The sequence below is a fragment of the Lynx rufus genome, unplaced genomic scaffold (assembly GCF_022079265.1).
Source record: "Lynx rufus isolate CCGP_SWC_20201006 ecotype Redwood Valley unplaced genomic scaffold, mLynRuf1.p SCAF_21, whole genome shotgun sequence".
Taxonomy (NCBI): Eukaryota; Metazoa; Chordata; class Mammalia; order Carnivora; family Felidae; genus Lynx; species Lynx rufus.
Window position 1 is genome coordinate 23,059,864 of NW_025814836.1, and position 23,001 is coordinate 23,082,864.

Sequence of the window (23,001 nt, forward strand, 5' to 3'; positions counted from 1 at the left end):
AGGAGCTGACCTTGGTCCTGGCGGAGGTCAAGCTCCCCAGGTGATGGCAGCTCAGACAGGCCCTGGGTGAGGGCTCTGGTGGCTAGATGGGTCCAAGGGGGGTGCGGCGGGGGGGGGGGGGTCGACTGTGAGGGGCTAGGGGCCACCTGGTGATTCTGGCGGGAGCTCTTGGCTTACTCGCTTGAAGCCACAGCAGTGGCCATCTGGGAAGTGGGCTTCCCTAAGTGCCTGCTCCAGGGACATGGGATGCTTCTAGGCTGGGTTCCCTTGACTGCTTACCTCTCTCTTAGTTCCTCAGCAGGGGGAGAACTTTTGGCACACAACACCTCTTCCCCTGCTGAGAGGAATCCTTCCCTGGTTGGGGACTCTGCCCTGGCACTGGCCTGGTGACAGCGGTTGGGCCCTCCATTTCCAGTCCATCAGGCAGCCCTGGCACAGCACCGGGCGGTGTGGAGGGAGGGAGGGAGGGAGGATGTGCATCCAGGGCGTTGGACGTGCCCCAGTTTGCTGCAGAGTCAGCGCTCCCGCCCTAGGGGTGGTGCCCCCGCGGGTACGACTGGAACCGGGTCCAAGGGTCCAGTGTGACGTCTTGGGGAGGAGATGCTCCAGCAGAGCCTCTTAGGAGGCTCTCGGAGACTTGCCCGGGGCCTGGACCCCTTTCTGGGGACTTTGTGACTCGAGCTGAGGGGCAGCCAGCCACCTCCCTGCACTGGGCGGGGGGGGGGGGGGGGGGGCCTTCCCGGCTCTTGACTCCACAGAGGAGCTGGTGTCCCCTGGCCTGATCCTGCCGGGGCCTGTGGAGGGCAGGATGTTAGGGCCAGGTCAGCGTCAGCTGTGGTGCCAGGAGCCACCGTGGAGAGAAAGACAGGGTGGTGCTCTGAGTCATGGCCTTGCTGCAGCTCGCTGGCTGGACTGGGTGGGGAGGTGGGGACGGGGCCGAACCCTGTTCCCGTCTCACCTCAGAGAGCTCCAGGCTTCCGGCTGAGTCACAGGGAAGGGAAGAAACTCTAGCTGAGGCTGGGGGCTGAGTCGTTCCAGCATCACTTCCTGCTGAGAGCCCCAGGCCCCAGGGGTAGGGGAGCGGGGGGCCCTGCAGGTAGTTCCCTCAGGCCCCGTCCAGCGTGCCCTCTCCAGCATCCTACCTTCCCGGAGTCCTGGAGAAGCCACCAGCTCGGGCCTGCCCGGGGTAGATGGAGAGGTTTCACCCCGTCCAGGGAGACCGGCCACAGCCTCAGGCAGCCCAGGTTTCTCCGTCCTGGACTAACCCGCTGGGTAGAGGACGCAGAGGATGTCTGAGCAGCACAGGCGGCCGAGGAGAGCACACGGGACGCTCTCTTTGCCACGCAGAGAACAGCCTGGAAGCTAAGGCTGACCCTGAGGTATGGTTAAGGCTTCCAGGGAAAGGAGAACACAAACACCCCGCCAGTCACCTCTACACCAAAAGCAGCCCGGAGCGAACACACAAGCGCGGACAAGCCTTGTGGTCGGGTGCGCAGACACACGCACACACACATGCACACAGGCAAGCCCAGGCAGGGCCCACACAGACAGACGTCTGTGCGGTGACTCTGGAGGTGACCCCAGGCACCTGGGCGGGAACCAGCTCATGCATGCAACACGTACACCGGTCCGGTTACAGAGCCCTTGGTCCCTGGTGAGACCCCCAAGTGACCGCGACAGACCTAGGTTAGAAACCACCCCGTGTGAGTTGTTTTTACCGTCGAGGACGAGGGAGGCCCAGCTCTTGCAAACAGCCCTGCTCCTCAGGCAGCTCTTGCTGGGCTGGATTTTCCTGCAGGGCTTTTGGATTCTGGTTTTGACCCACTCAGGTGTTGATCGCGTGCCAGACGCCGTGCCAGCACTCAGCTAACGTGTGCAGGGCTGTTCTGAGTAAAGCTCTCGGTAGACGTGGGTTATTATGTCTGTTATTTACACACACGGTCTCCTTTCTTTTCGTAACAACCCTATGAGGAAAGGGGTTATTATCCCCATTTTCCAGATAAGGAAAGTGAGGCTCCAAGATGTTAAGTGGTTTGTCCTGGTGGCAGGTGGCTCCTGTGTGACAGGGGCAGTATTGGCACCCAGGTCTCTGAGTCCTGAGTCTGTACTTTTTTTTTTTTTCTTTTTTCAATTAAAAAAAAAAGTTTTTCTTTATGTTTGAGAGCGACAGAGTGTGAGCGGGGGAGGGGCAGAGAGAGAGGGAGACAGAATCCGAAGGAGGCTCCAGGCTCTGAGCTGTCAGCACAGAGCCCGACGTGGGGCTCGAACCCACGAACCATGAGATCATGACCTGAGCCGAAGTCGGACGCTCAACTGACTGAGCCGCCCAGGCGCCCCAGAAATGTTTTATTTATTTATTTTTCTCTTTTTAATTTTTTTTCCTGAATTAAAATAATATCCCTTACTAATACTAGAGCTGACTTTAGTCTGCAGCTAAAACTACACTATTTGTGGCAAGAATCTGGCCTTAATAATATAACCGGCCCCCCAGCGTTTTATTTATTTTCAAGAGAGAGAGAAAGAGCACAAGCAGGGGAGGGGCAGAGAGAGGGAGACCCAGAATCGGAAGCAGACTCCAGGCTCCGAGCTGGAAGTACGGGGCCTGACGTGGGGCTTAAAACCACAAACCGTGAGATCATGACCTGAGCCGAAGTTGGGCGCTTAACTGACTGAGACACCCAGGCGCCCCGGAGTCTGTCCTCTTCATCTCTGTCTCGTCGAGGCTCCCAGTTGGGGAGGCAGCCCCACTGACTAGCCCTGGCGAAGTCCACAGGGCAAGTGGGAGGTCGTCAGAAAGCAAGGCCTTCAGGACGCCATGGCTTTGAGTGTGAGAGGCTCAGGGCGGGGGACGAAGGAGGAGAATGCCCAGAAGGGGAATGGATAGTATAGGGGGCCCCTCACCCACATGTCAAGGCATTTTCTTTCTGTCTGCCATTTCCATGACCGTGTTCCCCGCATGACTGGAGGTGCAGCCCGGCGGGTCCTCGAGCAGCTGGCGCCCTGGCTGTCCTTCCAACCTGGCTGCGCTCTGTCTACGTGACCCTTGGCAGATTTCCTCTCCCTTCCAGGCCGGAGCGGGGCCGAGCTGCCACCTGGACGGCAACCTTATCTCTGACCTTTGGTGTTTCTGTTTCTGGACGGATTCCAAGCACAGCCTCCTGCCTAGACTTCCAGGCCCCGCCCGCGGGAAACGAGCCTCCTGGGAGGGCAGATAAGCGTTGGCAAATTTGAGCCAGCCCTTGCTTTCAGAAAACCATGAAGGGGACGTGGAAGATGTTTGCCCTCGACTCTCTGACTCCTCGTGAGACCGCTGGGGGTTGTATTTTCTTTGTTATCCCCATGAAACGTAGGGGACCGCTAAAGGTCAGGCCGCCTACGCCGCCTGACAGGGGACCTGCGTGGTATCCTTCATGGTCTTTGGGAGTCAATTCATAAATGCACGTTCTCAGGCCATCCCAGGTCAGCGGCGGCAGCACCTCTGGGGCAGGCCTGGACCTGGAGGTCAGACCTGGGCGACTTTGCACCCTCCCGGGAGTGGGAGCAGGCCTCTGCTGGCCAGTGGGAGGGGTCCCTTTACCGGCGTGACTTCCTAGGAGCAGAGCGTGGAAATGTCAGGCTCCTAAAGGCTCATCACCGCACAATACAAGCCGCATGATCGGACCCTGTTGCGTTTGGAAATTTCATGGTTGGGAGAACTGGGGGATTAGGACTAGAAACTTTCTTTGGGTCTCCCAGTGTGTAGAGTGCTGGTAAGTGATGAGGAGTTGGGCGTTTGAGGCAAAAAACCTAGAGTCTCAGGCGATTCTAGACTTAAGAGTTCAAAGAGAGGCCCTGACCTCTCCGGACCATAGCTGTCCTGTAGTCTCAGTGCCAGTTTGGACACCAGACGTGAGGCAGGACTTACCCCATGAATTCCCAGTGCCGCCCCAGTTTAGACTCTGCTGTATGACAAGACTCCTAGCTGCAGAGCCACACACATTCCTGCACTGGCCACCTTGTGTCATCACCTTCCCTCACCAGGAGCCATTGTGAGGAGCAGCCTTGGGAACTCCGTCATCCTGTTTGCTGGCGGGCTGCTATCCATCCCATGTCCCATGAGCTTTGCTGGAACGTCCCACCTGAGGGTTTCCTTTAGCATTAGTGGTGAGGCAGAAAGCTTAGTTTCTCCAGAAAGGCTGCTATGTGTACCTCCTCTTGGATAGTGAGAACAAGGTAACTTCATTTCCCTTTTCTCCCTGGCCACCAGGAGGCTCAGCCTTAAATGGGCACCCCATCGCTAGTAGCTGTTGTGAAGATCTCTCAGGACCTGCTTATGTGACTATGCCCTTACTTTCTGGCTTAGGTGTTTTCTTCAGATGTGTGTGTTCTCCCTACTCCTGATTTTAGTGTTTCTGTTTCACTGTGTCCTTTTCTTCATTTTCTTGCCCTTTGTGGAGCCAGGCCGGGGGTATGTAAAAACACTCACCACGTGAAAGCACGTGAAGCCATCTTCACAACTGCTTTGTTGGCATGTTGCATTTTTTGCTTCCTCAGCTTCACGAGACGATATTTGCGTGCGTGGTCATAACCGACTGGTCAGTTAGGAGATACCTGAGCTTGGGCAGGGTGGCTGAGTTCTGCCTGTTTTTCTTTTCTTATCGGCTGCTTAGAATTTTTAGAATAATTTCTCTTCAAATCCATGAGTCACTCAAAGCACAAACGGTACCCTGGTTGGATAGGTATGTGTGTTTCTTTCTTTTTCTTCTTCTATTTCTTTCCCATTACACAAGAGGAACCAGCTTGTTGTAGAATCCAAAAAATAAGAAGGAAAAAGGAAAAGAAAATTACCTATACTCCCACCAGGGATACCAGTTTTCAGCACCCTGTGTGGTTCATCCTTCTGGATTTTTTTTTTTTTCTGTTTATATTTTTCCCACAAAAAAAAAAAAAATAGGATCTAACTAGGCATACTATTCTATAACCTTCATCTTCACTTGGTGGGAGATCATTAGAATCTTTCCTTGTGTTGCATACTTTATAACAATGAAAAAGAGTTAAAGTTTATATCCAGGACATGTGCACATAATTTGTTTTTAAGTATGGGAAGTACTTACCGTGAAAAGCAGCAAATGCCTCTGTCCTCCCCAGCCCCAGGCCTTGAGAAAAGGACACCTTTGCGTCATTTAGACCTTTTGTTAATACAGTGGTTTCCTCCACGTGGTGAAGTGCCTTACACCACTATTTCTTGGCTTGTCTAATTTACTGATTGGCTGCTGAGAAAAATAAGGCCTTCTCTATCCCATTACCCTTCACCTCCTCTGTTTTTCTACCACCGTATTGGGTTACTTCTGTAATTTAAAATATCATACTTCGGGGTGTCCGGCTGGCTCAGTCGGCTCTTGATCTCAGGGCCGTGAGTTCGAGCCCCACATTGGGGGTAGAGGTTACTAAAAAAGTAATAAAATAAACCTAAAGAAAAATTTTATATTAAAAAATTGTTTAATGTTTTTTATATCTGAGAGACGGACAGACAGTGCATGAGTGGGGGAGGGGCAGAGAGAGACAGAGACAGAATCCGAAGCAGGCTCCAGGTTCTGGAGCTGTCTGCACAGAGCCCCCACGTGGGGGCTTGAACTCATGAGCCACGAGATCATGACCTGAGCCAAAGTCAGACACTCAACCGACTGAGCCACCCAGGCGCCCCGAAAAATTTTATACTTGAGCCTCAGTTTCTTGTTGCATTAACCACTGGCATTATCTTGCGGCCCTCTTCGCTCTCAGAAGAAGATAGAGACTCCACTTTTCCCTTAACTCCCCTGGCAGCCAGCATCACCGTGTGTCTATTGTTCACTCAAGTTCCCGAGGTCAGGGTCAGGGACAATTTACATTCTATTTAAAATCCCGAATCTTCCACGAGTGACTGAGTGGGAGCAAAGAGGTAAAGACCGGTGCCCCGTGTTTGCATCCCTCTGCCGTTTTAAATGAGGCTCGCTGCAGGGGCAGGGGGCAGGTTCGCTGCAGGGGTAGGGGTGGGCTGTGCCCTGTAGATCCTTCTCCTTGGGTCTGATGCCACTCAAAGGCGGGTGTTCAACCTCCTTCCCTCTCTTTTGTTCTGTTACGTGCTCTATCTTCGTTTGCTTCATATCTGACCATGACTTTCTTGTATGCTTCTGTTTGCTTGTTTTCCTGGTGTTTCTAACACGACATCATTTTTTTAACCAGCTGCATAATACTCCATTGAGTGGAGTATTAATAGTGATGTGTTTTCATCTAGTCCCCTGTGGTTGGACACTTAGGTTGTTTCCAATTTTTCATTCATAGGGACGGTGCCGTGATAAACGTTCTTTTACATTCATCTCCGTGCCTTTGTTTCTTATATAATGTTGGAGAGTCCAGGAATGGCGTTCCCCCTTAAGCCTGACCCCCTGTCCCCAGCCCCTTGCCAAGCGCTGCCTTGCTCACTCACCGTCAGATCGGCCCGTCCTAGAGGTTGGCAGAAGAGGTTTCTCGTGGGAGGTGTGGCTCCCAGGTTTATGTCTGTCTTCCTCTCCCAGGCTCTGAAAAGCGGCCATTCCTCAGATTTGAAGCTGAAAACATTTCCAACTACACAGCCCTTCTGCTGAGCAGGGATGGCAGGACTCTGTACGTGGGTGCCCGAGAGGCTCTCTTTGCTCTCAACAGTAGTTCCAGCTTCCTGCCAGGCGGGGAGTACCAGGAGGTGAGATGAGGCCGGGGGCTGGCCAGGCTGGGCAGAGGATGGCAGAGGGGAAAACAGAAAAACTGACCCTCTGGGTGTGAAGACGATGCAGACGGGTGGGGGGGGGGTGGTGCTGGGCACGTACATCCTCCGCTCCCCCTCCCACACTCCCCTTCTTTCTTCCTGCAGCTGCTGTGGAGCGCAGATGCAGACAGGAAACAGCAGTGCAGCTTCAAGGGCAAGGACCCACAGGTGAGCTTGTACCTGGAGGCCACCTGGGCTGAAGGAAGGCTGGAGAGGTGCACTGGGCCCCGCACGGAGGGAGGATGTGGGAGCCGCTGCGATAGAAAGAGCATAGGCTTCCGAGGTGGCCGCACCTGGGTTTGGCCCTGTCCTTGTTATCTCCGTGACCTTGAATGAGGAGATTTGCCTCTCTGAGCCTTAGTGTCTCCACCTGTAAAGTGGGGCTAGTGATGCCTACCTATCTCAGGTCTTGCTGTGAGGATTCAGCGAGCTGATACATACGAGGCACCTGGCACCTAATCAGTGCCAAATAAATGTCAGCTTCCAGCAAGAGCAACGATTGGGTGGGGTGGGAGTCCTGTCCCCCCACAGGTGGTGTGATGGAGCAGAGCTGACAGATCCCGGTGGGGTTTTGGCCAGACCACTGCGTATGGGGTCTGGTCCAGCCTGGGAGTTCTCCTGGAGGGCTCCCCACTATTCCCAGAGACCTCCCTACCCTGCACGCAGCAGAGGGTGGCTAAGGTGAAGGGGAGAGAGCACCGGAGTGGAGTTCAGACACAAGTTCAAGTCCTGACTGCCCGTGACTTCTTTTATTTGACAAACGTTTACTTATTAAGCACTTGGTCCATGCCCGAGTACTTTTTTCTGTTCAAAAAAAAGTTTTTTTAATGTTTATTTTTATTTTTGAGGGAGGGAGAGAGAGAGACAGAGACAGAGACACACACAGAATCCGAAGCAGGCTCCAGGCTCTGAGCTGTCAGCACAGAGCCCCACACGGGGCTCAAACTGGAGAATGGCAAGATTATGACCTGGGCCCAAGTCGGATGCTCAGCCGACTGAGCCACCCCGGTGGCCCCCCCTTTTTTTCTCTTTTAAATTTATTTATTTATTTCGAGAGAGAATGAGCATGAGCGGGGGAGTGGCAGAGAGAGAGAGGGAGAGAGAGAGAATCAGAATCAGGTCCCGTGCTGTCAGCACAGAGCCCGATGTGGGACTCGAACTCACGAACTGAGATCACAACCTGAGCCGAAATCAAGAGCCAGACGTTTAACAGACTGAACCACCCAGGCGCCCCTGTGCCCAAGTACTTTTAGACACTGGCAACGTAACAGTGAAAAAGAAGAAACAACAACAGGCAAAACTGAGCCGCTTGAACAGGTAGTCAGGCCACAGCTCGTTAAGAAAGGGACATTTGCATCAGGACTGGACAGTGCTGAGGGAGTTAGCTGTGGGATTCCTGGAGAAGGGGCAGGACTGGACTTACTCTGAGCGAGGTGTTTGGGGAGCCACCAAAGGGCTGGGCAGGGGAGTGACATGGTGGCATCTGTTTTGAAAGGGTTGCTCTGGGGGCACCTGAGCGGCTCAGTTGGTTAAGCATCCGACTCTTGGTTTCGGCTCAGGTCATCTCACGGTTCATGGGACCGAACCCCGTGTCACGCTCCACGTGGTCAGTGCAGAGCCTGCTTGGGACTCTCTCTCCCTTCCTGTGCCCCTCCCCTGCTCTCTCTCCCTCTCTCTCAAAGTAAATAAACTTAAAAAAAAAAAAAAAGGGAAGAGTCCCTCTGGCTGCCATGGTGGAGAGTGGTCTCCTTGGGGCAGGGGCAGAGGGAGGGAGACCAGACCGGGGTGGTACCAGTAAAGGGAGTGAACAATGGTCAAATTTTGGATGTATTTTGAAGATGGACCCACCAGGATTTCCTGGTGGGGAAATGGGAGGTGTGAGGGATGAAGCCGTGAGCTTTGGAGCCTGAACAGCTGAGGGGGAGAGGTCTGAGAGGAGGAAGTTTTGGGGGAACGACAGGATGCTTGGTCAGAGACACCCGTCAGACACCCTTACAGAGGCAATCCATGAGTCTGGGGTCCAGGGTCCTGCTCTGGGCTGTGGCTTCCTCACGAGGTGGTGGGGAGGACCAGAGGTTTTCCCCGAGGTTCCAAAGAAGACCCTCAGGGGCCAAGACAGCGCGAGAGGGAGGGATCCTGTGCCTTCACTCTCAGGCTGGAGAGAAGTTTCCAGAACACAGATCTAGTGGAGCCCCTGGGTTCCCCTCCAGTGCACACTGTCCGTGGTCCTCAGTCTACCCTGCCCTGGGAGGCTGCTGGGTTCTCTTTTGCTCTGGGATTTGAGGCGCACCGGAGAGCAGAGGCTTTACCCACCACGCCCCCGCCCCCACCAACTGGTGGTGAGGGCCTGGCGGTGCCCCCTGGTGGCATGCTTGGGCCTGACAACCTCCTCCCTCCTCCCCCAGCGCGACTGTCAAAACTACGTCAAGATCCTCCTTCCGCTCAACAGCAGCCACCTGTTCACCTGCGGCACAGCAGCCTTCAGCCCCGTGTGCACCTACATCGTGAGTGTCCCCCTCCGCGCCAGGAGCCGTTCTCCAGCACCGATCCCTGGTCAAGGGCAGGAGCCAGGGCCAAGCTTCTAGGGAACAGTGGGCTCTGAGAGCCCTGAGGCCCCGCCCCACATCTGGTGGCCGGGTTGGCCTGCAGGGGGAAGGAGGGGTGCCTGTGAACACCCTGGCTGACCCAGGACACCACCCCTTGCTTCCTCTAGCTGTCCCCTGCCCTCACTCAGCTCCGAAGCCCACCTCGTACACCCCTCCTCGCACACGCTCTTGGCGTTTCTGCTTTTCACCCGCCTGTGGCAGAGGGCGGCACTTTGAGGCAGCGGGTTGCAGCACGGGAGTCAGACATGCCCGGGTGTGAATCGCATTGCTGCCCCTTCGAGTCCCGTCTAGTCTCCTCTGTGGCCCCTGGGGCCGGTAGGGCCCACCACACAGGGCCGCTGCCAGGCAGTGCCAGCACTGTGCCTCCGGTGCAGAGATGAGGGTGGTCTGCCTCCCACCTCTCCCCCCACAGAGCTGCCTTCTGGGGCACACCTCCCTCCTTTCCCCCCAGGGCCACGGGCTCCTTGGTGAGCCCCTGAGCTCTCCTGTCTGCTTCCCTGCAGAGTGTGGAGAACTTCACTCTGGCACAGGACGAGGCGGGGAACATCCTCCTGGAAGATGGCAAGGGCCGATGTCCCTTTGACCCCAATTTCAAGTCTACGGCCCTGGTGGTTGGTGAGTGTTGGGGGCAGAGTGGCAGGATGGGCTCACTGAGGCTCCATGTGCGGGGCGGGGTGGGGGGGGGGTGGGTCCCAGGCCTGAGCTGGTGGGTTCACGCCATGCTGATTCCCAGGGGGCACGGGGCGACCCTTGGCTGCCCTTGCTTTGGCTGTTCCCAGTTGCCGCTCTCTTCCCTGTCCACCTCAGGCGCGGTGGGCAGTGCTGGGGTCACTCCGGGCCCTGAGCAGGCGGAAGGGGCCGTGCCGAGGGGCCATTCCCATGGGAACGTTCTCTTGGCAGACGGTGAGCTGTACACTGGAACAGTCAGCAGCTTCCAAGGCAATGACCCGGCCATCTCCCGGAGCCAGAGCCTCCGCCCGACCAAGACCGAGAGCTCCCTCAACTGGCTCCAAGGTGAAGTCCTCCCCACGCTCCCGGTGGGCAGTCCCCGGAGCCCAGGGAGGGGCGCGCTCTCCCTGCAGGGCCGAGAACACTCTCCCGCCTGTCCGGGATGCCCGGGCTGACTCCGTGCTCCCCGTCGGCCCCCAGACCCAGCGTTTGTGGCCTCAGCCTACGTTCCCGAGAGCCTGGGCAGTTTGCAAGGGGACGATGACAAGATCTACTTCTTCTTCAGCGAGACTGGCCAGGAGTTTGAGTTTTTCGAGAACACCATCGTGTCCCGCATCGCCCGCATCTGCAAGGTGAGGGACGGGCCGCCCCGGAGACCCCAAAGGCTCCTCGGGTACAGGATCAGGAAACGCCAGGAGATGGCATCTCCTGTCCTCCAGGAGGAACAGCTTGGCTAACTGCTTTTCTCTCTCTCCTTTTAAATGAGAATAGCTCTTAATGTTTTTTTTCCTATTTAAGAAAATGTGGAAACACAGAAAAGCGTGCACAACAGTCACTTACAAGGTCAAGAGGCAGCGGACCATCGCGATCCAAAGCATAGTCTCAAACCAGGCTGCCTCGGTTCCAACCCCACTGGGTCCTGTGACCTGGGGCAAGTCCCGTGCCCTCTCAGTCAGCGTCCTCGTCTGTTCAGTGATGTTGCGTGGGTAAAATCCATCCACAGAAAGCTCTCAGGAGCGTGGTACGCAACAACTAGATGTGGACCGGGTTAGCGTTGGAAGCCTGCTGCCTCACCACAAGTGACCACGCTGTTAACGTTTTAGAACGCCCCTTGGGAATCTTTTTTTGTATGTGCGTAAATATGTACGTATTTGCGTTATTAAAACGCCGCTTACAAAGCAAGAGTTCTACTGTAATGCGGGTATTTAGGTGTTTGCTGGGAATCGTGACCTCTTTCCCTGCGTGTAGGCAGACCCCTCTCTGTTTCTGGCTGTTCCACGGTGAGGGAACTGTCCTTTACTCGGCCGGCCTCCTGGACATTGCCATCAAGTCCTCTTGATTTGATTTATTTATTTGGTATATTTAAAGTTCCTTTATTTATTTTGAGACAGAGAGACAGCACAAGTGGGGGAGGGAGAGAGGGAGAATCCCAAGCAGGCTCCGCACTTGTCAGCACAGAGCCCCTGTGCGTTGCTCGAACTCACAAACCTCAGGATCACTACCTGAGCCGAAGTCGGACGCTCAACCGACCGAGTCCCCCGGGCGCCCGCTTCTTGCTTTTAAATGGAACTCGGCCCCAGCCGTGGCTTGCCCTTCCCAGGGTCTGGGTCAGCTCCCACTACCACTGGGGAGGGGCCGCAAGGGGCACCAGGCTCCCCCTGCCTCCCAGCCCCCGCCCAGGCTGAGCCCAGTGTCTCTCCCCCTCCCCCAGGGTGACGAGGGTGGCGAGCGGGTCCTGCAGCAACGCTGGACGTCCTTCCTCAAGGCCCAGCTGCTCTGCTCGCGGCCCGACGACGGCTTCCCGTTCAACGTGCTGCAGGACGTCTTCACGCTGAGCCCCAGCCCCCAGGACTGGCGGGACACCCTCTTCTATGGGGTCTTCACATCCCAGTGGTACGGCCCCCGGGGACCTAACCAGAGATGGGACGGCCGGGGGGTGACGGGACTGGGGCCCAAAGCCGGCCTTGGGGCTAAGCCGGCCTCATGCGGAGCCCCGGGGCTCCTGGGTTAATCCAGCCATTTCCACGGTAGGCACAGGGGGACCACGGAGGGCTCCGCCCTCTGTGTCTTCACCATGAAAGACGTGCAGAAGGCCTTCAACGGCCTGTACAAGGAGGTGAACCGGGAGACACAGCAGTGGTACACTGTGACCCACCCAGTGCCCACACCCCGTCCCGGAGCGGTAAGTGCTGCTCTCTGCACCCGGGTGGGATGCGGATGACAAAGGTCCCCACACCGTGCTGGGCTCCTTGGGCTTCTCTGAGCCTGTTTTCTTGAACGTGGGGACAAGAGCCAGGCCTGCTTGTCTTACTGGGTTACACGTGGCTACGAATGCTGGAATGCCGTAGCCCTATCTAGAGTGAGCAGGCGTGTGCCCATCGGGACACTTAGTGCACGCTTCTGTCATTGTCCCTGCACCCGCGTCTCTCCCCTGCCCAGCTGTGAGCTCCTCCTCTAGCTGTTGAGCGACGCGCGGCCCGGCCGTGGGGATATCGTCCTTCTTTCCATCCAGCTTAATAGGCTGCCCATAATGGCAGCCTATTGGCATTGGACCTTGAAACAGGGATTTGAGTGCCGGGGGTTCATAAGGGAGGTGATTCAGGAAGCACCGTGAGGGAATAGGAAAGCTAGAGGAGGAAGCAGAGCCAAGGGAGGGCGTCCCCGAGCTGTCACCGTCGTGGGCACCTGGGGCCCTGGGAGGGCACCTTCATGCCCCCCGCACTAGGAGACCCTGGTTAGCCTAGGCTTCCTTCCGGCACTGGTGAAAGGTTGCTGAAGCAGCAGAAGCGTGGCATGCTTCCTGAGGCCTGGGGGAGGGCGAGGGGCCTGGGCAGGGAGGGGAACCCTGCCGGCCGGGGCCCCTGGGTGCCCCACACCCAGGCTTCACCCCGGGGCCTCCCGATCGGTGTGCTGGCTCCCTGCAGCACCGCGGGTGACGTGCAGTGGCGTCTGCGAGGCGGGCGGGTGGCCCTGCCGTCCACCGCGGGGGCAGGGCCTGGCAATCCTGGCGGCGGCCACGCGGTTCCCGCCCTGCTGGCCGCTCTAAGCGGCGCCGGCCTCACGCCGCCGCCTTCTCCTTCAGTGCATCACCGACAGTGCCCGGGAGAGGAAGATCAGCTCGTCCCTGCAACTCCCAGACCGTGTGCTGAACTTCCTCAAGGACCACTTCCTGATGGACGGGCAGGTCCGCAGCCGCCTGCTGCTGCTGCAGCCCCGCGCCCGCTACCAGCGCGTGGCCGTGCACCGCGTGTCCGGCCTGCACCACACCTACGACGTGCTCTTCCTGGGCACCAGTAAGTGCCCGCGGCGGGGCGGGCTCGGGCTCGGGGGACGCGGCTGTGGGGCTGTGGGCCTGAGCGCTGTCCGTGTTCCAGGCGATGGCCGGCTGCACAAGGCGGTGGGCGTGGGCCCCAGGGTGCACATCGTCGAGGAGCTCCAGATCTTCTCGCCAGGACAGCCCGTGCAGAACCTGCTGCTGGACGCCAGCAGGGTGAGCTGGAGGAGGAGCCCGGGGAGCACGCCCGGGTGCCCCTCATTACCGATAAGCGGGCCCCAGCCAGCTTCTCCCTGGCGCCTGCAGGATGGAAAGTTCCAGTCTCGTGGCATGAGCCACTGGAAAGTGGGGTGCCCGGGGGCGTAAGAGGAGGCCCCCTGGGGAGTGGCTCTGGTGGGCACGCGAGCCAGGTGCAGCTGTGCGAGGCGGCCCCGGCCGCCCATGCGCGCCTCTCACCCCCCGCCCCGTGTCTGTGCAGGGACTGCTCTACGCTGCCTCCCACTCAGGCGTAGTCCGGGTGCCTGTGGCCAACTGCAGCCTGTACCAGAGCTGTGGGGACTGTGTCCTCGCCCGGGACCCCTACTGTGCTTGGACCGGTTCCAGCTGCAGACACGTCAGCCTCTACCAACCTGAGGCGGCCTCCAGGTGAGAGCTTCTGCAGGCCCTTCCCATCGTCCCACTTGTCCATCCTGTGCCCTTGGCCTCAGAGCACCTTCCACAGGCCCTCCTTTTTTTTTTCTTTTTTGTAAACATTACCCTTCTGACTCTCAAAAGGGTTCTGGCTTGGGCAAGAAATTATGTTTGCCTTACCCATTCGGTAGTGTGAAGTGTCGCAGCAATGAAAAATTCGCGTGCAAATTTTTCTTTAACAAAGAATAAGGGCTACGCAACAATCCGTTAACAAAACCCATTAAAAATGGCTTTCAAGAGAACTAAGGTTGTAAAATGTTCATACGGAAAACCTAGAGTGGAGAGAAGCGTAAACAAAATAAAAACTGTCGCTAATCCCACCACCTAGAGAGAATCCCAGTGAGATTTTGATGGAAATATAGCCTCCCAGACTTTTCTCTATATATGTAAAATACAAATACATGTGTTTTATTTATTTTAATTTTTTTAATGTTTTTTTAAGAGCAAGGGGGGGAGAGAGAAAGAGAGAGCGAGGGCGAGAGAGCGCGCTAGTGGGGGAGGGGCAGAGAGCGAGAGGAAGATAGAATCCGAAGCAGGCCCCAGACTCCGAGCTGTCAGCACAGAGCCCAACGTGGGCCTCAACCTCAACAAACTGTGAGATCATGACCTGAGCCGCAGTCGGACACCCAACCAACCGAGTCACCCAGGCGCTCCAAAATACGTGTATTTTATTTTATTTTATTATTATTTTTTTTAATGTCTTAATGTTTATCTTTGAGAGAGACAGAGACAGAGCATGAGTGAGGGAGGGAAGGGCAGAGAGAGAGGGAGACACAGAATCCGAAGCAGGCTCCGGACTCCGAGCTGTCAGCACAGACCCCAACGTGGGACTCGAACCCACAAACCCGAGATCATGACCTGAGCCAAAGTCTGGCTCTTAACTGACTGAGCCACCCAGGTGCCCCTACATGTATTTTAAATAAAGATGGAATCTGTCCCCCTTGTAGTGACCTTGCTTCACACACATGGAGACCTGGTGCCGATTTTATATTTCAGAGAATCACATACGAGTACACACATGTCCACCTGGAAGGATGCACCACGAATACTCCCCATCACGGTTACCAGATGGTGGGTTGTGTGTGGCTTCCGTAGTGTTTTCAGCCTTTGTACTTGGTTGAGTTTTTAGGTTTTCTGAGTGTATCAAGAATGACTTTTAAGGGGCTTCTGGGTGGCTCAGTCGGTTAAGCGTCCAACTTCGGCTCAGGTCATGATTTCAAGGTTTGCGAGTTCAAGCCCCATGTCGGGCTCTGTGCTGACAGCTCAGACCCTGGAGCCTGCTTCAGAGTCTCTGTCTCCCTCTCCCTCTGCCCTTCCCCCACTCGTGCTCTGTCTCTATCTGTCTCTCAAAAATAAATAAAACCATTAAAAATTTTTATAACAGGTTAGAAAAAAGAATGACTTTTATTTTTTATTACGTTTTATGTTTTCTAAAAGCTCATATTGCTTTCGTAATTCAGGGGAGTGTGACGGTAACTTGTATTTAGAATAGATAATGTGTAAACAGAGGAGGTGCTGGCTCAGAACCTGCAGGTGGGGAATCAGCATGGGGAAGCTGCCTTTTTACTCCTGCTTTGGTCCTGGTCGTCCCTGAGCCCCCCTAGGCCCTTGGCCAGGCCTGGGTCTGCAGGGCCACGTGATGGCCTGGCTGCACTGAGGAGGGCGGTGGGGGGTGGGGGGGGGTGCGGGGAGGGGCGATGCAGGCTCACAGTGGTTTCCTGGCTTATCCCAGACTGTCTCTTGGTCCCCAGGCCGTGGATCCAGGACATTGAGGGGGCGAACGCCAGGGGCCTCTGCAACACGTCCTCAGCCCGGCTTCCGGCTCCTGTACTAACAGGTAAACTGCCCTGTCCGAGCTGGAGAGGTGGGGGCCAAGTCCGCTGAGAAGCCTTCTGCAGGCGACGGTGGGTATAAATGCCCTTCCTTCTGTCCACGTCCCAGACTCAGAGTCCCCCGAGTTTTCCATCATGGTACAAGGATCACAGTCCAGGGAGAGGCGGGTGAGCTCGGGGCCACCGTGGATGCCGGGCCCCCCCCCCCCGCTCACCCCGTGCGTCTTCTGTCTGTAGGCGAGAAGCCGTGTGAGCGGGTCCAGTTTCAGCCCAACACGGTGAACACGTTGGCCTGCCCCCTCCTCTCCAACCTGGCCACCCGGCTCTGGCTCCACGACGGGGCCCCTGTCAACGCCTCGGCCTCCTGCCGCGTGTTGCCTACTGGGGACCTGCTGCTGGTGGGCGGCCAGCAGGAACTGGGGGTGTTCCAGTGCTGGTCGCTGGAGGAGGGCTTCTGGCAGCTGGTGGCCAATTACTGCCCAAAGGTAGCAGCAGAGGACCTGATCGCGGACCGAGCAGACCGGAGCGGCGGCGTGCCCGTCGTCATCAGCACGTCGCGGGTGAGCGCGCCGGCCGGCGGCAAGGCCAGCCGGGGTGCGGACAGGTCCTACTGGACCGAGTTCCTGGTGATGTGCGCGCTCTTCGTGTTCGCTGTGGTGCTCCTGATTTTATTCTTCCTCTACCGGCACCGGGGCGGCATGAAAGTCTTCCTGAAGCAGGGGGAGTGTGCCAGTGTGCACCCCAAGACCCGCCCTACAGCGCTGCCACCTGAGACCCGGCCGCTTAACGGCGTAGGCCCCCCTAGCACCCCTCTCGACCACCGAGGCTACCAGGCCCTGTCAGACAGCCCCCCGGGGCCCCGCGTCTTCACGGAGTCCGAGAAGAGGCCGCTCAGCATCCAGGACAGCTTCGTGGAGGTGTCCCCGGTGTGCCCCCGGCCCCGGGTCCGCCTGGGCTCTGAGATCCGGGACTCCGTGGTGTGAGAGCTGACTTCTAGAGGAGTCCACCTTGGCTTCAGAGGCCGTGAGTGCTCAGAGGGGGTCAGCCGGGCCTCCGCTTCTCGCGGAACACAACTGTGGCGCCCGACCCTCGGGAGCGATGGAGCGGGCCACGTAGCGAGGCCCCCTCCGACCCACAGCCGCGGCCCCGGAGGTCCCAGCTGAAGATGGGGGCCTGCCTCGATGGACAGAAGAGCGCTCCCTGTGTAAACTGAGCCCTTTGTTTAAACAACGGAAAATGTGAAACAGGAGTGAGGAGGAGACAGCCCGGAGCCCCAGGCGCGCCCGCAGCCCCTCCCCGCAGCCTCAGCCTCGGAGGCGTGGGAATTCGCCCGAAGTGGTTGTCTGAGACAGAGCTGGGCACCCCCACCGGCTGGCCTCTTCCACCTTCTGCCTTAGCCTGCCGCCACCGGCTGCCCCTGGTCTCTGCCGAGGCAAGGGCCGGCTCGGGCTCCGTGCGTCCTGCCTCGACGGCTGGCCGGCCCATTACAGCCATCATCCCGTCACCTCAGGGACCGGGGGGAGGGGGGGGTGCCACACCGCCCCCGCAGCCCTCCCAAGGCCCTGGGCTCCGGCTCACCTGCTGGACCTTTCCAGCCTGTATCAGGCTGTGGCCACGTGTGAGAGGGGGCAGCGCGAGCCCGGGAGAGAGTTTGTGACGACGGACGCCTTTCTCTCGGAAGCCTGCCTTCCTCCACCCCAGCCTGCAAACCTGTGTCCCTTTTCCCCACATCTACCCCAGACTCCCCCCTAAACCTAGTCCTCCCCAGAGTCCATCCCCTGTACCTTGCCTGCCCCCATCCTAAGGTATATGGACACTGCCCAACACAGGGGCCCTGAGTTTATGTGGGTTTTATATTTTTTTTTAATGAGATGCACTTTACTTTTTTTTCTTTTTTTAAATAAAATCTAAAGAATAGAAACAATCATGGCCTTTCCTCTTAAAGGACTGTGACTTAAAAAAAATTTTTTTTAATGTTTATTTATTTTTTGAGAGAGAGTGTGAGGGGGGAGGGGCAGAGAGAGAGGGAGACAACAGAATCCAAAACAGACTCCAGCCTCTGAGCTGTCAGCACAGAGCCCGACTCGGGCTCAAACTCATGAACGGTGAGATCATGACCTGGCTCATGACCTGAGCCACCCAGGAGATCCTACTTTTTTTTTTTTTTTAAGTGTTTATTTTGAGAGAGAGGGAGAGAGAGAGCATGCACACATGCACACAAGAAGGAGAGGGACAGAGAGAGAATCCTAAGCAGGTTCTGCCCTGTCAGTGCAGAGCCTGATGCAGGGCTCGAACTCACGAACTGCAAGATCATAAACTGAGCCAAAATGGAGAGTCGGGACACTCCACCCAGGCACCCCAAAGGACTGTTATTTTTTGAGGTTGGTCTAGTTCTCTGAGTTCTGAAAGGTTCTGAACCTCCTCGTTCCAGGGGCTTGTGGGCCAGAACCAGCCTGGCCTGGCTAACTCCATCTCTCAGTGGAGTATGGTCCTTAAGGTGGGAAGTGTAATGCCCTGATGTTTTGGGGGCAAGGAACTCATTTGCTTTCCCTCAGCCCCTTTACTCTGCACCTTCCCCAGTCCATTCAGGGTGACAGCACAGGGGATCAGGGGTTTTGTCATTTTCTTAGTTTTCAAAATTTTTTTACAATTTTTTTTTTTGTGTAAAAAAATTTTTTTTAACATTTTAGTTTTGAGAGAGAAAGAGTGCGAGTGGGGGAAGGGCAGAGAGAGAGAGAATCGCAGAATCCGAAGCAGGCTCCAGGCTCCGAGCTGCCAGCACAGAGCCCGATGCGGGGCTGGAACTCATGAACCGTGAGATCATGACCTGAGCTGAAGTCGGACGCTTAACCGATGGAGCCACCCAGGTGCCCCAAAATTTTATTTTTTGAACGATCATACAGTAAAACTGATGTTTTTTTTTCTTTTGGCACACAGTTGTGTAAATTCTCACACGTGTAGAAATTCATGTAACCACCACCACCATGAGGATATAGAGGGGTTCCATCTGTCCTGCTACCCTTTATACTCACACCCTCAGTGGGGGTGAGTGGGCCAGGCGAGCTACAGTCTCACTTCCTCCTGCCCCTTTAAAAAACTTTTTTTTCATGTCTGTTTATTTTTGAGAGAGAGAGAACAGAGGAGGGGCAGAGAGAGAGGGAGACAAAATCTGAAGCAGGCTCCAGGCTCTGCACAGAGCCCAATGTGGGGCTTGAACCCACGAAATGCGAGAGCCCGATGTGGGGCTTGAACCCATGAAATGCGAGATCATGACCTGAGCTGAAGTCGAAAGCTCAACCGACTGAGCCACCGCGCCCCCACCCCCCCCCCCACTGGCCCTTTAAATCCTGTTGTTCCCAGTATGACCAAAGGTTCCTGGAAGTCCAGTCCTGTCCCATACCTGTGTTTCTAGTATCACGCAAAGGGTCAAAACATCTACACCTTTATTATAGATTAGTAGAACACAAATAGAGCGATGACAGTGACAGGAGAGGCCCTGCCATGGAGGGCCTTCCCCTGCCTGGAGCAGGACTGCACAGTGCCAGCTCTGGGCTAGGCCAGCTCGGCCGGCCGTGGCAACACAGTCATGACCTCGGCCACAGCTCAGCAGTGGAAAGGCTCTTGGGCAGGGTGCTTGCTGGGACACATGGCTGTGGCTCCTGTCACAGGACAATCTTAAAGGAGCTGAACAAGAGAAGAGTGGCTCGGGTTTTCTGCTGGAAGAGGAGGGGAGACACTAACCCCAAACTTACCCACATCTTCCCTAAGACCCTTTGGAATGGGCTGACCCACGTCTGTCCGTCCCCTTTGGAAGAGCTGCCCTGAGACGCTGAGAGGAACTGGGGCCTTCTCAGCCCGGCTGCCACCTCCCATCCCAACATCCCAGGCCCAGCTGCAGCAGGCGGGGACCCAGGGGTAACCAGAACGCAGGGGACCATGACCCTCATACCTGGCGAAGTCTGGTGAGCGGGAGATGACGTGCTGGAACTCTGAGAGGTTGATGGTACCATCCCGATCGATGTCGGACTCTTCCAGGATCTGGGAAAGGACAGCTTCAGGCCAAGTCCTAGCCCTCCCCTCCCGCTCCCTGGCCCGGCCCGGCCCGGCTACTCACGTTGTCAATGAGTTGTTTCATCTCTGAAGCACTAAGCTGCGTGTCCTCGCCCGGGCCCGTGAGGCAGTTCACGAGCTGGCTCAGGTCTTCTCGGTTCAGGGTTCCATCATCATCGAAGTCTATGGACAGATGCAGGAAGCCGGAAAGAATGTGGTCAGCGTGAGTTCCAAGGCTCCACAGAGACCCCCGGCTCCCGAGCAGGAACACCACCACCAGGACCATGTGGGAGCAGGCCGTGTCCCGCCAGGCTGCTCCTGGCCCTCACCGAAGATGCGGAAGGCATAGTGGGACTTGAGGTCTGGAGTCGCTGTGTCACTGAACACACTGAGGAGGTCCAGGAAGTCCTCGAAGCTCAGGCTGTCCCTCGCTGGCGATGTGGAGAAGACTCTGCAGATTCGCTCCTTGAAGGGGTTGGCCTAGGCAAGAGAGCCTTCTGTGAACACCATGGGATGTAGCCCAGGTCACACACTCCTCAAACCCTGCCAGGAACTGGAGGGCGCAGGTCACGGTACCATGAGCTTGGGCTCACGGGAGAGCATGCTCAGTGTTTTGGGACCGGCATGGAGGGTGGGAGAGCCAACTGACTGAGGAAGGGACAGGGACGGCTGTAACCGAGTCAGTTTGACCCAACAGCAGGCCTAGGGGCAGAGAAGTAAGATGAAAGCATCCTAAGCAGAGAACAAGATGGGCTGGTTACTATAAAACACGTTTACTTGAACACTCACTGTGGTATAGGCACCAGGCCAGGCCCTTTGCCTAAAAATTTTCACAGCAACCCTGTGGAGAGGCATTTGGCCTCTGGAATAGAGCTTCTCAAACTTTAATACAGTAACTTAACTCCTTTTATTTATTTATTATTACTTTTAGGCTTATTTATTTTGAGAGAGAGAGACAGACAGACAGACAAAGCTAGAACAGGGGAGGGACAGAGAGAGAGAGAGGGAGAGAGAGAGAATCCCAAGCAGGCTCTGCACTGTCAGGACAGAGCCCGATGCAGGGCTTGAACTCACAAATTGTGAGATGACCTGAGCCAAAATCAAGAGCGGACGCTAAACCAACTGAGCCACCCAGGCGCCCCTCAACTCCTTTTAAAGGACAAAACTTAGGGGTGCCTGGGTGGCTGAGTTGGTTAAGCGGCCAACTTCGGCCCAGGTCATGATCTCACAGTCCATGGGTTCGAGCCCCGCATCAGGTTCTGTGCTGACAGCTCAGAGCCTGGAGCCTGCTTTGGATTCTGTGACTTGCTCTCTCTCTGCACCCCCCCCCCGCCCCCCTGCCCCGCTCATACTCTATCTGTCTCTCTCTCAAAAATGAATAAACATTAAAAAATAATAAAATTAAAAAATATAATAAAGGACAAAACTTACTTGACTCTCCAATAATATGTCCAAGAATCCCAGTTTGAAAAACACCATTCTAGTTAATTCCACTAGGTGATTTTGATAAAGCCCTTGACCCCAGGAAATTGGGACTAAATGGAGGAAAGACCAGAATGGGGGACTAGTGACCACATGATCTCAAGATGAATAGCACAGGCAGGGTGGGGGAGTGGCACCTTGAGCTCTGGAAGGCTGAGGATCTGCTCCAAGGACACTCGTGTGTGCAGTGACTCCTCCGTGCTCCGGTGCTCCTGGGGAAGCAGCTCACAAAACCTCCTGTGGGCTCTGGCAGAAGGAGAGGAACCTGTTGGCAAACCTTCCTGTGTGTATCACATCCCCACTCCTTGCCTTGCTACCCATTATAAACCAGGTGACAAGCTAAGCCACATACACAGAGCTTCTCAGCCATCAGGCATAAGCCAAAGGGAGACATGTCACAAGACTACAGGCTGGGAGTCCATTCATGCAATGGGTATTTACTGAGGGCCTACTGTGTGCCAGGCACTGTACTGGGACTGGCTCTAGAGCTCCCAGAGGGATGGAGAGGATGCAGAAGGAGCCAGCAGTTGGCCCTGAAAAACAGTGAGAAAAGAGTAAAGTCGAAACCTCACTTTCATTTCACTCCAGGGATCTCCAGCTCCTCAAAGCCTTCCATTTTAGCAGCTACCTAAACGATCTCTTCATCCGCCCCCAGCTCCTTCCCACTGGGATTATTTTTGCCAAGAGAAGCCAAGGAATCGCCTCACTCAAGCGCCTTCACCACAAAAAGCTGGCACACGGCTTGGAAGGGGTTTCCAGCCCGAATTCAAATCCTCTCACTTGGAGCGTACTCTTACGCAAGTAAACAAACTTTTCGGAAACCTGATTCATTGTCCCCGCACCTCCCTCCTAAGGATTGAATTAGGTAATATAGGCAAGCACTTCGCACAGTTGCTGGCGCACGACGAGTGCTCAGTAAGCGTTAACGGTTACTGTATATATTCAGGTCAAGTTACGAGGGGCCGGGCTCCCGGTAGGCGAAGTCCGCCGAGCCCCCGCCGGGCTGGGGCAGGAAGTTCGATAACGCAGGAGCCAGGGAGCGCAGGCCCCGGAGCGCCCAGCCCGCGCGGAGGCTTCGAGGTGGCTCTGCGGTGCGCATCGGGGCCCCCCGAGCCGGCGGGGAGGGCTCGCGGCCGGGGCGCGGGCACCTGCTCGGCCGCGGGCCCCGTCCCTCCCCCTGGGGGACCCTTTGTTAAACTCGTCTGTGGACAGAGCCCCCCGAAGTCGCCTCTAGAAGATCCGGGAGCTGAGGTTCGAGACGGCACTTACAGGAGGATCTCCTGCTTGGTCAGGAACGTCAAGTCCTGGAAAGCAAAACGGGAGGGGTTCAGCGGGCCTCCCGGAGGCCGCGCCCGTCCTACCGCCCGCCCCGGGACCCAGCCCCGGGACCCCGCTCCGCAGCGCAGGCCCGCGCGCAAACTCCCCGGGGACCGGCGTCCCGCGCACCTGGTACTCGGCCAGCAGCTCCTTGGACAGGCGACTGCCCGAGCCCCCCATCGCCGCGCCGCACGCAGAACTCCGCCAACTCGTCTCGGGGCGCCGGCAACTTTTTCACTTCCGCCCTCGGGCCGCGTCACCGCCCCGTTCCCGCGGCAACCGCTCCTGGGGCCACCGCCCCCGGGCCCGCCCCCTCCTTAA

The 23,001-nt window shown here is 56.6% G+C and overlaps 2 protein-coding genes across 2 annotated transcripts in view; one reads left to right on the forward strand and one right to left on the reverse strand.

The window, feature by feature from the left end:
• The window catches only part of SEMA4B (semaphorin 4B), a 39,072-nt gene extending 21,326 nt beyond the window's left edge, over nt 1–17,746 (forward strand). The window contains exons 3-15 of the mRNA XM_047086726.1: nt 6,534–6,697; nt 6,866–6,928; nt 9,166–9,264; nt 9,870–9,981; nt 10,267–10,380; nt 10,516–10,667; nt 11,747–11,928; nt 12,067–12,217; nt 13,118–13,328; nt 13,410–13,525; nt 13,788–13,954; nt 15,751–15,836; nt 16,069–17,746. Coding sequence (XP_046942682.1) covers nt 6,534–6,697; nt 6,866–6,928; nt 9,166–9,264; nt 9,870–9,981; nt 10,267–10,380; nt 10,516–10,667; nt 11,747–11,928; nt 12,067–12,217; nt 13,118–13,328; nt 13,410–13,525; nt 13,788–13,954; nt 15,751–15,836; nt 16,069–16,814 — 2,363 coding nt within the window. The 3' untranslated portion in view covers nt 16,815–17,746. The remainder of the gene's footprint in view (nt 1–6,533; nt 6,698–6,865; nt 6,929–9,165; nt 9,265–9,869; nt 9,982–10,266; nt 10,381–10,515; nt 10,668–11,746; nt 11,929–12,066; nt 12,218–13,117; nt 13,329–13,409; nt 13,526–13,787; nt 13,955–15,750; nt 15,837–16,068) is intronic.
• A 1,511-nt stretch (nt 17,747–19,257) lies between these two features.
• Nucleotides 19,258–22,928, reverse strand: CIB1 (calcium and integrin binding 1). Its single transcript, XM_047086552.1, has 7 exons — nt 22,810–22,928; nt 22,633–22,667; nt 21,501–21,609; nt 20,211–20,361; nt 19,946–20,064; nt 19,781–19,869; nt 19,258–19,515 (listed from the first exon to the last, which is right to left on the reverse strand). Exons 1-7 carry the CDS (start codon nt 22,858–22,860, stop codon nt 19,494–19,496), a joined length of 576 nt encoding a protein of 191 aa, XP_046942508.1. The 5' UTR covers nt 22,861–22,928; the 3' UTR covers nt 19,258–19,493.
• Between the last annotated feature and the right edge of the window lie 73 nt (nt 22,929–23,001).

What these genes read in the sequence shown, in the direction of transcription:
- CIB1 (XM_047086552.1), bottom strand. Translation starts at nt 22,860, where the DNA reads ATGGGGGGCTCGGGCAGTCGCCTGTCCAAGGAGCTGCTGGCCGAGTAC. An exon ending in AGCTGCTGGCCGAGTACCAG is followed by an intron (nt 22,668 to 22,809) that starts GTGCGCGGGACG and finishes TTTGCTTTCCAG; the next exon opens with GACTTGACGTTCCTGACCAA. An exon ending in TCAGCCTTCCAGAGCTCAAG is followed by an intron (nt 20,362 to 21,500) that starts GTGCCACTCCCC and finishes TCTCTTGCCTAG; the next exon opens with GCCAACCCCTTCAAGGAGCG.